Source organism: Phyllostomus discolor, chromosome 5, assembly GCF_004126475.2.
Source record: "Phyllostomus discolor isolate MPI-MPIP mPhyDis1 chromosome 5, mPhyDis1.pri.v3, whole genome shotgun sequence".
NCBI classification, from domain to species: Eukaryota; Metazoa; Chordata; class Mammalia; order Chiroptera; family Phyllostomidae; genus Phyllostomus; species Phyllostomus discolor.
Genome location: NC_040907.2, coordinates 29,779,327 through 29,792,718, shown reverse-complemented (window position 1 = coordinate 29,792,718; position 13,392 = coordinate 29,779,327). Strand labels below are relative to the sequence as shown.

Below are 13,392 nucleotides of genomic sequence, written 5' to 3'. Positions count from 1 at the left end.
TCACAACTGTATCAACAATTGAACCTAAGAAACAAAAACTAAGCAAACAACTAGAACAGGAAGAGCATCACAGAAATGGAGATCACATGGAGGGTTATCAGTGGGGAAGGGGAGGGGGGAGAATGGGGGAAAAGGTACAGGGAATAAGAAACATAATAGGTAGGCATAAAATAGACAAGGGAAGGTTAAGAATAGTATAGGATATGGAGAAGCCTAAGAATTTGTATGTGTAACCCATGGACATGAACTAAGGAGGGGAATGCTGGAGGGGGGTGTGCAGGGTGCAGGGGAATAAAGGGGAGAAAAAAATGGGACAACTGTAATAGCATAATCAATAAAATATACTTAAAAATGGGCAATATTTGAAAAAATTCTATAGATTAGTTAAAAGATAAAAATAAACACATAATGAAGCTGGAAAAAACCGAGTAAAATAAAATACCTCCAAGTCAAGAAAACCGTAATATTATGATGGTGGCAATTTAAATATGTAACTCTGGAAAATTAACAATATACAGTTTTTGCGATGTCTTTAATTCACCAATATTGATGAAATTCAGCCAACACAAGGGTATGAGCAATGTAATAATGTGGCAGTGAGGCTTATATGTCCTTCCTTCTCCTCCTGACCACACGACCTTCTCTGGTAGGTCCCCAGCAGACAGGAGGACCACGTGACTGGGGTCTGGTCAGTGCAATGTGGACTGCAGGATATCACCTCCAGCCCTGCCTGGCCCATGGAGACCTTCTGCATGGTCTTCGAGTTCTCACCCATTTCTTCTCTGTGAGCTGGATCAGAGGACCCAGAGAAGGGTTTCAGGCCATGGGAGCTGGTGGGGTCAACAGACATAAGGATTCCGTGTCCCCGAGAGTACAAGGTGGAGCAGAACTCCTTCGCCGGCCTGCACAGACCTGCACTGGAGTGTGAAGGAGAGACACCGGCCTTCACTGTGTTAGGCCACTGAAAGTTCAGGTGAGTCTATAACAGTGAAGAGTCCACCCTGACTGAAACAACATTATCCTGAGTTCTTAAAGTCAAAAACAACAATTACTCTTACAGTATTACTTAGAAGCAACTCTTTGTCTACAGCTATCTTTTGTGCCATCACACTAACCATATTGCGCTTTTCCCTTGCAGGTGACTCGCGTACTGGTGGAAGCTGCAGTGTTCCCCTCAGACCCCAGTTGCGGGGGTCACAGGGTCAGCCCTCCTCAAGAAATGCCTTGGTTGAAGAGAGCTGTGTTGCCCAGAGTCAGGCCCCTCCTGGGCAGCCTCCTCCAACGGCTAGTCAAGGAAGAACTTTCTATAAAGGCACAGCCTGCTCTCCCTAACCAAGAAGGGTCACCCTGACTTCAGTCCCTGCAGGGTCCGCTGAGACCTTCCTTGGGACTGAATCACAGCCCAACTTGCCCTCTGTACAATCACGCTTTCTTCTCCTCCCTTCCATTCATTTCCTCCCAGGGGTGCTGATCCCCAAACCGCCCCCTAATTAGCCTTCCACACACTAATCTTTATCTCAGAGTCACTTCCCCATAACCCAGCCTGAGACAGGCACTGCACCCTGACGCAGAATCACATTGCCCGACTCTCTCTTGGTGTACGGCGCAAGTACCGTATTTTCCAGTAAAAAATGAAAATACACAAAATCACAAGGGGATGGAAGCTTTAAAACTGAGAGTCTCCAGAGAAATCCAGAATGTATTATACTATCAAAAGACAAATTCTTTGCAAGAAAATAAGACTACAATATTTTGAAGACCCTCTGAGAGAAAGAGCTTTGAGACTGTCCTGAAGAAAATATTACCACCTCGCTTGTAGTCAAATAAAGAAATTATTAAGTACATAACACCGAGCCATGTAACAAAAATTATTGAGGATCTATTATCTGCCTGTGCTGCTATTATTTTACTTAGAGCAGTTACTTTCTGAGTGTTCACAACACAGCGCTAACAGCTTTACATGCATTAATTAGCTCATTAAATCTGCAGGTGATAAAACTCAGGTTCACAGAGAATAAATAAATTACCCAAAGTCGCAGAGCTAGGAATCAAAGCCAGGTAGGGTTTACTCCAAAGCCTCAACTCTCTAATATGTCTTGCACATTCAAGCTGAGAGAGTTTAAGCACTATAATTAGTAGTTCACCAAGTAATTTGCAAGTGGGAAGTGAGAACAAAAAGTGGTATCTGTAATTCCAAAATCGATGTTCTCTCCTGTCACCCCTCTATTGCTTCTACTGATGACAGACACAGGCCCCACCTGCGAGGTGCACACAGTCTAAAAAATGAGCTGATTAAAGAATAATCCCATGCACAATTTTACCAGAAGGAAGATTCTAGCCAGCACAGCGTGTCCTGTGGCAATCAAAAGGTTCTTCTGCCCTCTTGTGGCTCAGGGAAATTGCTACATATCAAAGCTCCATTAAAAAGCTAAAACACCATATAAAGGCACTTGGCAGTCAAACACGTAACAGCGGCAGGAGGCAACTGCGATTGGCTCAAAATGGAGCAGATTTAATAACCGACAAATTTGATTTTCCCATTCCTCAGTGCCAACTATTGCTTGTAATAAGAAAGCTCATAATGAGAATAACAGAATACTAGAGATCAGAGAAAAAAATCAGTATTTTGCAATAAGGAATATGATAACCAGTTATATGCATTCAAAACAATGATAAAAGTTTAAAACATTCTTAAGCTCCAAACAAATCTCCTAACCCTTGCTTTTCACACATAACAACACACTTTAGAAATCTTACCCTATCAGCTTTAGAGGATATGCTCCGCATCCCTCCCATTCTTCAGGTGCAGAGCACCCTGTTCCACAGTTCGATAGCTGACTTGACCCCTATTGATGAACACTTAAGTTGCTTCCAGGCTGTTGTTATTAAAAACAATGATGCAAACAAATAACAAACAAAAAATGCCACAGTGGGTAATCCTGTTCACAGATCATTTTGCAAGTGTGCAAAATGCCTGCAGATGAATTCCTAGAAGTGGAAATGCTAGGTCAAAGGGTCCATGCACACCCTTGTATTCCTTTCTTTCTGAAACTCTTCCTCCTTTGACTTTCCCTCCTTCCTCTCTGGCTGCTCAGGCTTCTTTCCCTGCTTTCTTAAAAGTTTAAGAACCATTGTTCAGCCCTGGCCAGGCTGCTCAATGGTTAGAGCATTTGTCCTGACATGTCAAGGTTGCAGGTTTGATCACTCCTATACCCTTTAGCTGTCTTCCACCTATCCCACCATCCTAAACAACCACTAATGTACTTTGTCTCTACAGTTTGCCTATGTTGAACATTTCATACAATATATGGTCCTTTGTGGCTAGCTTCTTTCACTTAGCATAAATGTTTTCAAGGGTCATTCATGTTGTAGGATATATCAGTATCTCGTTACTTTTTATGGCTGAATAATATCCCATTGTACAGACATACCACTTTTATTTATCCATTCATCAGCTGAGAGATATTTGGGTTATTTCCACTTTTTGGCTATTATGAATAATTCTGCTATGAACATTCACATACAAGTTTAATATGGACATGTTTTCATTTCTGTTGAGTTTATACTTAGGAGTAGAACTGCTGGGTCAAATGGTACCTCTATGTTTAACTTGTTAAGGAACTGGCAGATTGTTTTCCAAAGTGGCTTTACCATGTGCATTCCTACGATCAGTGTAGGAGGGCTCCAATTTCCCTACATCCGCACCAACACTGGTTACTGTCTGTCGTTTTGACTGTAACCATCCTAGTGGGTGTTGAGGTGTTAAGTGGTATCTCACTGTGATTCTGATTTCTATTTCCCTGGTGACTAATGATGTTACATCTTTTCATGTGCTTACTGACCATCTGTGTATCTTCACTGGAGAAATGGCTACCCAGGACGTTTGCCCATTTAAAAAATTGGATTATCTTTTTATTGTTGAGTTATAAGAGTTATGCTTTCTATTCTTTCCCATCTTTTCCATTGAGAATAAAAGGTTCCTAACCATCTAAGAGAGTATTGATCATTCTTTTTCTTTAGCAACATGTAAACACCAGAACTAGGTTTAAACTCATTCAAATAAATCAATGTCAGCTTCACACCATTACACAAGTTTCTGAAAGCCAAAAACAATCATGACTGTATCAGCTTCACTTCAATTACCCTACTTCTGAAACTCATGCAGTTCAACAACAGACTTATCCACACGATTGGGAATCCACAACTAAAGGTCAACCGATTCCACCTGGCCAGTGCGGATCAGTGTTTGAAACAAAGTTACGTAAATCAAAAGGTTGTGGGTCCAATTCCTGGTCAGGGCACATATCTAGGCTGCAGGTCCAGTCCCCGGGGCGCATATGAGAGGCAACCGATCAATGTTTCTCTCCCTCCTTCCCCCTCTCTCTAAAATTAATAAGCATGTCCTTGGGTAAGGATAAAAATAAATAAAATGAAACAAAGGTCAACCAATTCCTAGATACTCTTACTTCTGAAAGTCCACCGATGCCTGAACTCCACTTTTCTGAAGACTCTAAAATAAACAGTGGTTCTTAAACTTTTGGTATCAGGCCCTTTTACACTCTTAAAACTTACTGAGGACTGCAAAGAGTGTTTGCGTATGTGGGTTAATAATTACATTATTTACTGTATAGAAAATGAAAACTAAGAAATTTTAAAAGTATAAATTCATTTAAAATTAACAGTAAACCCAATAAATATTACCATAAACAATATCATTTTAAGGAAAAATATTTTCTAAAACAGAAAACTTAGTAGAAAAATAATAGTTTTACATTTATGTGAATCTTTTTAATTTACAATTTAATAAAAGAAATTGGGCCCTGGCATGTGGCTCAGTTGTTGGAGCAGCATCCCATAACCAAAGGGTTGTGGGTTCAATTCCTGGTCAGGGCAGATGCCTAGGTTGCAGGTCTAATCCCCCCACCCCCAGATTGATGCTTTTCTCTCTCTCCCTTCCTCTCTCTATAAAAAGCAACGAGAAATTGTCTGCAGTGAGAATTAAAAAAAAATTTTAATGAATGAAATAATTAAAAAAAGGAATCTGGATTTTCACCAGTTTCTAATTCAGTATGTTATGAAACATTTGTTTTAACTACGTACCCAATGCAGGAACAGTTCAATATGCAAGGCAAACATTGACAGACATAAAGGGAGATACTGACAGTAATTTAACGGTAATAGTAATATAATAGGAGACTTTAACCCCTCACTGACATCAATGGATACATCATCCAGACAGAATATCAAGGAAAAGGCAGCTTTAAATGATACTTTAGACTAAATGGATTTAACAGATGCTTTTAGAACATTTTACCCAAAAGCCGAATATACCTTCTTGTAAAATGCACAAGGAACATTTTTGAGGATAGACCACATATTAGACTACCAAATAAGTCTCAATAAATTTCTTAAAGTATACTTTATTGATTATGCTATTACAGTTGTCCCATTTTTTCTCCCCTTTATTCCCCTCTGCTCTGCACAATACCCCCTCCCCCTCAGCATTCCCCCACTTAGTTCATGTCCATGTATCATACATATAAGTTCTCTGGATTCTCCATTTCCTATTCTATTCTTAACCCTCCTCTGTCTATTTTATGCCTACCTATTATGCTTCTTATTCCCTGTACCTTTTCCCCCATTCTCCCCCCTCCCCTTCCCCACTGATAACCCTCCATGTGATCTCCATTTCTGTGATTCTCCCCCTGTTCTAGTTGTTTGCTTAGTTTTTGTTTCTTAGGTTCAATTGTTGATACAGTTGTGAGTTTGTTGTGATTTTATTATTCCTAGTTTTGATCTTCTTTTTCTCCGGTAAGGCCCTTTAACATTTCATATAATAAGGGCTTGGTGATGATGAACTCCTTTAACTTGACCTTGTCTGGGAAGCACTCATCTGCTCTTCCATTCTAATTGAAAGCTTTGCTGGATAGAGTAATCTTAGTTGTAGGTCCCTGCCTTTCATGACTTGGGAAACTTCTTTCCAGCCCCTTCTTGCCTGCAAGGTTTCTTTTTAGAAATTAGCTGACAGTCTGATGGGCACTCCTTTGTAGGTGACTGTCTCCTTTTCTCCTGTTGCTTTTAAGATTCTTTAAGATTCTTTCAATCTTGGGTAATGTAATTAAAATGTGTCTTGGTGTGTTTCTCTTTGGATCCAAGTTCTTTGGAACTCTCTGAGCTTCCTGGACTTGCATGTCTAGTTCCTTTGCCAGGTTGGGGATGTTTTCCTTCATTATTTTTTCAAGTAAGTTTTCAATTTCTCATTCTTCCTCTTCTCTTTCAAGCTTTTGGGTAATGTTTCCAAATGATAGGGATCAGTCGGATATTGGTACATTTAATGTTGTCCCAGAGAGTCCTAAGCCTCTCCTTTTTCTGAATTCTTATTTCTTCATTCTGTTCTGGTTGGTGTTTATTTCTTCCTTGTGCTCCAAATCGTCAATTTGAGTCTTGGTTTCCTTCCCTTCACTGTTAGCTCCCTGTGTATTTTTCTCTATTTCACTTGGCATGGCCTTCATTTCTTCCTGTTTTGTGTCCATACTGAATCACTTCTGTGAGTACCCTGATCACCAGTGTTTTGAACTCTGCATCTGATGGGTTGGCCATCTCCTTATCACTTAGTTCTTTTTCTGGACTTTTGATCTGTTCTTTCATTTGGGCCATATTTCTTGGTCTCCCACACCTGTTACATTGTAAGGAGAAGAGCCTTAAGTATTTGCCAGGGCGTGGCAGCCCACTTTGCTGTGTTGTGGCACTGTCTGTGGGGGAGGGGTCAGAGAGGGAACAGTGCTGCTTCCTTGTCTCTCGCCCCATTTTAAGTCATTTTACCCCTCTACCCACAAGCAGATTGTGTTCTTTCAGGTGCTGATTCCCAGGTGGGTGGGCTTGTGTACATTCAAGGGTCCCATGGGCCCCTCCAACAGACTCATCCATGAGACTGGAAGTTTCTCCCGCTGCCGCAACTCACACAGGTTCTTACAGCCAGAGGCTTTAACGTTTTAGTTTCTCATGCTGGAACCCTGCGTTGTGAGGTCTGACTTGCTCCTGTAGTTCCTCCCAGTTTATCTGAACACAAAGGTAGGACTGCCTGGTCTGCCAGCTGCTGCCTCGCTCACCTAGCCCTCCAGCTGCCACCTTGCTGCACATCCTCTCTGCCCCGGCTTCCTGTCTCCACCCCTCCTACCAGTCTGGATGAATGTTTTTTCTTTAACTCCTTGGTTGTCGGACTTCTATACAGTTTGTTTTTCTGGCAGTCCTGGTTGTTTTTGTTTTTAAATTTGTTGTTGTCCTTTTGGTTGTGCAAGGAGGCAAGGTATATCTACCTATGCCTCCATCTTGGCCAGAAGTCTATGTTGATTAATTTTAAATAGTGAATCAACCTTGAAGTCCTTAGTCACATCATATTATCTTTATTATACGAGGTCTGTCCGGAAAAAGTCCAGCCATTGTTAATAAGAATGGTTTGTGTGATGACACTGATATAACCTGACAGCCAAGGAGAGTAGACTGAAATGTGCATCTGTGAATAATGATGACTTCTCTGTACTGGTCAGTGGAGGCTAGAGATGACATTGAGTGAGCATGTGTACTGTGTGGCTGTCACATTCAAAATGACTGAGTGAATAGAGCAACAAATCTGCACCAAGTTTTGCATTAAGCCTGAACATTCCTCTGCAGACGGTTCAGATAATTCAGAAGGCCACAGCTACGGGCAACTGGTGATTGGCAGCTTCTTCTCGACAACGTGCCCACTCATGCAGCACTTCCTGTGCAGAGTTTTTTGGTGAAACATCAAATCATCCAGGTTACTGATCCTGCCTCTAGTCCAGATTCAGCACCCTGAGACTTCTGGCCTTTCCCAAAGCTAAAATCACCTTTGAAAGGGAAGAGATTTCAGACCATTGATGAGATTCAGGAAAATACAATGGGGCAGCTGATGGCAACTGGGAGAACTGTATGAGGTTGCAAGGTGCCTACTTTGAAGGGGAATGAGGTGTCATTGTCCTGTGTACAACATTTCTTGTATCTTCTTCAATAAATGTCTATATTTTTCATATTAGGTGGCTGGATACCTTCTGGACAGACTTCGTATATGTTCTAAACCCCACTTTACAAGGTTATTGTTTTTGATGTAAGCAATTAGTTGTCTTTTCTTTAATCCTCACCCGAGGACATTGTTTTTCATTGCTTTTAGAGAGAGAGAGAGAAACACTGATGTGAGGTAGAAACATCGACTGGTTGCCTCCCATATGCACCCTGACCAGGGATCAAACCTGCAACACAGGTATGCACCTGACCCAGAACTGAACACCTGCAACCTTCTGGTTACCAGATGACACTCCGACCACCTGAGCCACACCAGGCAGGGCAATAATTAGTTGTTCTTTAAGCAAGTTAAGAAAGGGAAAAAAGAGTGTTTCATATTTGCCCATTGTTAACTACTTCCTATACTTTTCAGTTCAAGAATTTATATCTGGTTCCTTTTTATCATTTCTATTTCTCTGCTGAGACTACTTGTCATTCACCCTATTTTCCTTTAATTCATTATACTATTCATAATAGCTACTTCATGAAGTCTAATATCTGGGCCATCTCATTTGATGAGTCATATCTTGTTTTTATCCTTGAAAATGGATGACATTTTCCTGTTTGCTTGTATGTCTAATAACTTACTGAACAACGGACACTGTGGATATTACGTGTAGAAACTATGAATACTGTTAACTTCCTCTAAAGAGTGTTCATTTGTAAGAAGTAAATTAAATAAAATTAAATGTGTAAATTGCCTAGCCTGAACCCTGACACACAACAGGTCTTCCAGCTGAAGTTAATGTCTTTTCTGACGTCTCCAGGGAAATATTTAGCCCTTCAGTGTGCCTTCTACAGCTCGGTAGCTCTGAACAGAAAAGGAGACCCCCCCGCCCTTGCATGTGTTTCCATCTATTTTTTGGATACAGATAAATGTGTACTTTAGGGATACAGACAATGCCTCTGACTACAGAATTTTACACTGCACTAACATAAACACTCTTTATTTTGGGCCGTCTCCTTGATTTTAAAAATAAGTTGGAACACTGATATTTAAATAAACTCTGGAAACAAAAAGTAATTAGGGATAATTATAAGCTAAACAGTGAAGAGGCACTTAAACATTCCATATAAAACAATAAATTAAAGATATAACACTGTATTTTAAAAATTGGCCTGAAAGTGCTTCAGTGGTTTGGGCCTGGTGAGAGGTAAGTGGACTACTTCACGGCAACAGTTCCCACGTTAAGGTTTCAGTATGAGGCCAAATGCCAGCTGCCTCTTCCAATTTATTCTCATTTCAACCTCATATCGAGAGACTAACTCCACTCTCAAGTGAATCCTACACTAGTCTTGGGTAGTTGTTTGTGAAAATAAAACTACTTTAGAGAAGAGACGTTCACTAGGAATCAAACTACTCTATATTTTTCTACAACAAGCTCAGACAACCAAAGAACCAACGAGAGAAACAAACTACTTGTGGTCACTATGTGATCCTTCAAGCTACTGCCAAAAATAGAACATGCAGAGCTGCTGTTGCTCAGTAGCAGGCAGCCCTTCAACTGCCAGCCTAAGACCACACACAGGCCACACTGGATGAATCAAAACCAAGTCCAAGGGGTTCAGGCAACTGCATCGAACACACTGGGTGACACATAAGACCTCAGGCACTGGTGGAAGAAAGGAGTCAGGAGCTACTGGGAGAGGCGGGGCATTCTTCTATTCAGGTACAAGTTCAGTACCAGCAAAGGCTAAAAAGATTAAGTAGACAGAATTTCTTTAGGGAAAATAAAAGAGACAATATTAAACTGAAAATTCAAAGAAAAGGTAAAAGTGCAGTTTTAAGGGTAAAAAAAAAAACCAACTTCACTACCAAGCCCTAAAACAATAAATGGCAAAGGGGAGCAGCAATACACTATCGTAAATAAAAAGAGCAACATTTAAGGACTAGAAGTACTGATACTGTTTGAGTTTTTATTGAAGAACAGCACACTTTCACTGGGTTCACACAAGGATTTGCCATGGCATGCAGTTGTTTCTGTTTTTAGTTCTTAGCCCACAGCAACAAACGTGGCAGTCAATTTCTAAGCCTAAACTGCAGACATGGCCAGTCTGGTCTCACTGCCCATCTCTGAAGAACACGAGCACATCGCGGCCACACGAAAACCCAGCAGTTCACCTGCGACAGGCTCCCCCTGAGGGCAGGCTAGAGGGCCCATACTTACTGGAGTCCTCCCACTGGAGTAAGCGCAGCTTCCACGCAGAATAATACAAAAATCCCAGCACAAGAAAAAGGCAGAGGGCTAGCAGCAGATTGCGCACAAACACCAAGAGTCCCATCTTCACATGATTTACGATTTCTTACATGACCTAAAAAAGACAAACAAACCACAAAACAAAGCCAATTTAGGTCTTAAAAGGCAAAGCAATCATCTTATTGACATACTCTACCTTAAAATAAACATTTATAGGAGAATTTCCAAATGAAGAACAACCTGGAATTACCTTTAAGTTTACGACACAGCACCTTCCAATCTGCTCATCTCTGTGTCACAAAACAGCGTCACCAGTCATGGGGCATCCAAGTCAACCCGTGTCCCGCCTCTCCCTCCTTCCCAACATCAGTCAATGACAAATTCCTGTAATTCCAACCTCCCAAGTAAATGTCAGGTCATATCCCCTCCCCACCATCACCACCCTCCATCCATCCCTACCACCACTGTGCTTCCAAAGACAAGTGTCTCTGCCTCCAAATTTTCACTCTCCCAAATCTGTTTTCCATGCAGCAGGGGAGCGGTCTGTTAATAACATGGTATCTGACACTGCTTCCCTATTAAAACCCCTCAGTACTAGGATTCTACTGCTTTTGTAACAAAGTACCACAAACTTAGCACTTAAAATAACACGAATTTATTTTCTCAGTTATGCGGGTCAAAAATCCAGGTACAGTGTGGCTCAGCTGAGCCCTCTGTGTAGTCTCACAAGGGTCAAAACCAAGTGGTCAGCGGGGTTTTCTGGAGATGCTAGAGATGAATCTGCTCCCAGGTTTCCCCAGGCTGTTGGTCAAATTCAGTTCCTCGCAGCTGCAGGGCAGGCCCGCATTTCCTGGCCGGCTGTAGGGCCGTCTAGGCTCCTGCACTCCTCCTTGTGTTTCCACGCGGTCCCCCTCAACCAAGGTGGGTTAAGTCCCTCCCACTCTGAATCTCTCCAAGTCCTCCTTCTACCACATCTTGCTTCTGCTTCCAGCCAGAGAAACTTCTTTGCTTTTCAGGCTCAAGTGATTAGATTGGACTCCCTTGAATAATCCAGGAATTCTCCCCCTTCCCGACCTCACTTTTTAAAGGTCCATGGCCTCAATGCCATCTGCAAAGCACCTTCTGCCATGGAAGGTAACACATTTACCTATTCCAGGGGTTGGGGTATGAACATCCTTGGTGGGTCATTCTCCCTCACACACCTTTGATTAAATTCTCAATTCCTTCAGAATAAAGTAATTGCTCTCACAGGCCAGCAGCTTCCAACTGTGCCCCTCTTTACTCTCCAACCCATCTCTGGCTTCTCCAGCCTCATCTGTGTCCTATGCCTAGCCATTCTTTCTACTCACTGAACATTGCCTGATTGTTTCTGTGCCCGAGACCTGTCTGGAATACACTCTCCACCACCCTCTTTCAGCTGCTGCAGTCTTCAGTACACCCCCCTCAAGTATAACATCAGCCCAGGAGACTTCCCAGGATCACCCTGCCCCACACTCACTCGGATATCCTAGCCATGAGATAACATATGAAAGAAGTTACATATAAATATTATAAATGAAGTGATAAAAAGTTATCAGTTACAGATTCTGTAACTGTCCACCTAGAAGAGTCAAGAGAATCAACCGTACAAACACCAGAATACTAAGTTCAATAAAGTAGATGACTGTAAGATTAAACCAAAAGCATCTTAAAAACTGTACCAGCAATAACCAATTAGAAAAAACTTTTCATTCATGATGGCAACAAAGTCAACAAAATATCTAAAAATAAACTTAAACGGAAATGGGCAAGATTTTTACCGAAAGACATAAGAGACCCAAATACATATGGAGACATAACAGGTTCCTAAGTGAGAAGATTCAGTAATGGAAATATGTCAGTTCTCTATAAATGCAGCCTAACTCTAGTCAAAATCCATAATTTTTCTAAAATCTAAAGTTAATTCGGCCTTGGCTGGTGTAGCTCAGTGGACTGAGTGCAGGCTGAGAACCAAAGTGTCGTAGGTTTGATTCCCAGTCAGGGTACATGCCTGGGTTGCAGGCCATGACCCCCAGCAACCGCACATTGATGTTTCTCTCTCTTTCTCCCTCTCTTCCCTCTCTAAAAATAAATAAATAAAATCTTTTAGAAAAAATCTAAAGTTAATTCGAAGACTCCAGGCCCAAGAGAAGCTAAGAATTTTTTTAAGTAAAAAATAATGAGATGAGGATTTGCTCTTCCAGATGGCAAAACATTTGTTGTGCCTGAAAGTAGGAAAATGCTCAGAGAGTGAGTACACGTAAAAGAGGCCAGCAGGAGGGGCTCCTCCCGATGGCCGGACCTGGAGCATTCTAACCCATTAAATAAGAGTGTAATAAATGAGCCCTGGCCAACACGGCTCAGTGGGTTGGAGCGTCGTCCCTTGCACCGAAAGGTTGTGGGTTCGATTCTCCATCAGGACACACACCTAGGCTGTGGGTTCAGTCCCTGGTCAGGGCGAGAACAAGAGGTATCCATCCTATTGATGTTGCTCTCACACTGATGTCCCCCCCCCACCTACACTTCCTCTCTCTCTATAAATTGATAATTTTTTAAAAAAAGAATGTAATAAATGAGGAGAGGAGAAAACTCTCTTTTAGAATGTCAACTAATGAATGCAGAAGGAATAAGGTAATTAGAAAAAAGTCACCATTCAGCAAACATTTTAGTAATAATTCAACTAAAAAAATCAAAGGATGGTAAAATTAATGGGTAAAATTTTGAGAAATGGGATCATGTACAGTCTCACAGCATCTCCCCAGGAGACACTTACTGAGTACAGAGGGGCAAGAGCAACTCTGCAACAGAGTGCCTCTGACAGGCACCGCCACAGCCCAGCTGGAGGTACGATATATAGAAATCCTTCACAATATTTTTGCAACTTTTTTGTACGTCTGAAATTATTTCAAAATTAAAAGTTAAAAAAGAGAATTTTAAACTAAATGCTCAAATAAATGTCCAAATAAATATCCAAATAAGAGGTTATGTCACTTAAGATGTTGTTTATGAAAATATTTTAAGAATTTCACATGGGAAACACATGAAATAATATTGAAAAGATATTAAGATACAAGTATCATATACTCAACCAAAAAAG

The 13,392-nt window shown here is 41.3% G+C and overlaps 1 protein-coding gene across 6 annotated transcripts in view; it reads right to left on the bottom strand.

The window, feature by feature from the left end:
- The window catches only part of ST3GAL3 (ST3 beta-galactoside alpha-2,3-sialyltransferase 3), a 176,848-nt gene that overhangs the window by 148,016 nt on the left and 15,440 nt on the right, over positions 1-13,392 (bottom strand). For all 6 annotated transcript variants that reach the window (XM_036025911.1, XM_036025909.1, XM_028513277.2 and 3 more), the window contains exon 2: positions 10,248-10,392. In XM_036025911.1, the coding sequence (XP_035881804.1) occupies positions 10,248-10,362 (115 nt within the window). In that variant the 5' untranslated portion in view covers positions 10,363-10,392. The remainder of the gene's footprint in view (positions 1-10,247; positions 10,393-13,392) is intronic.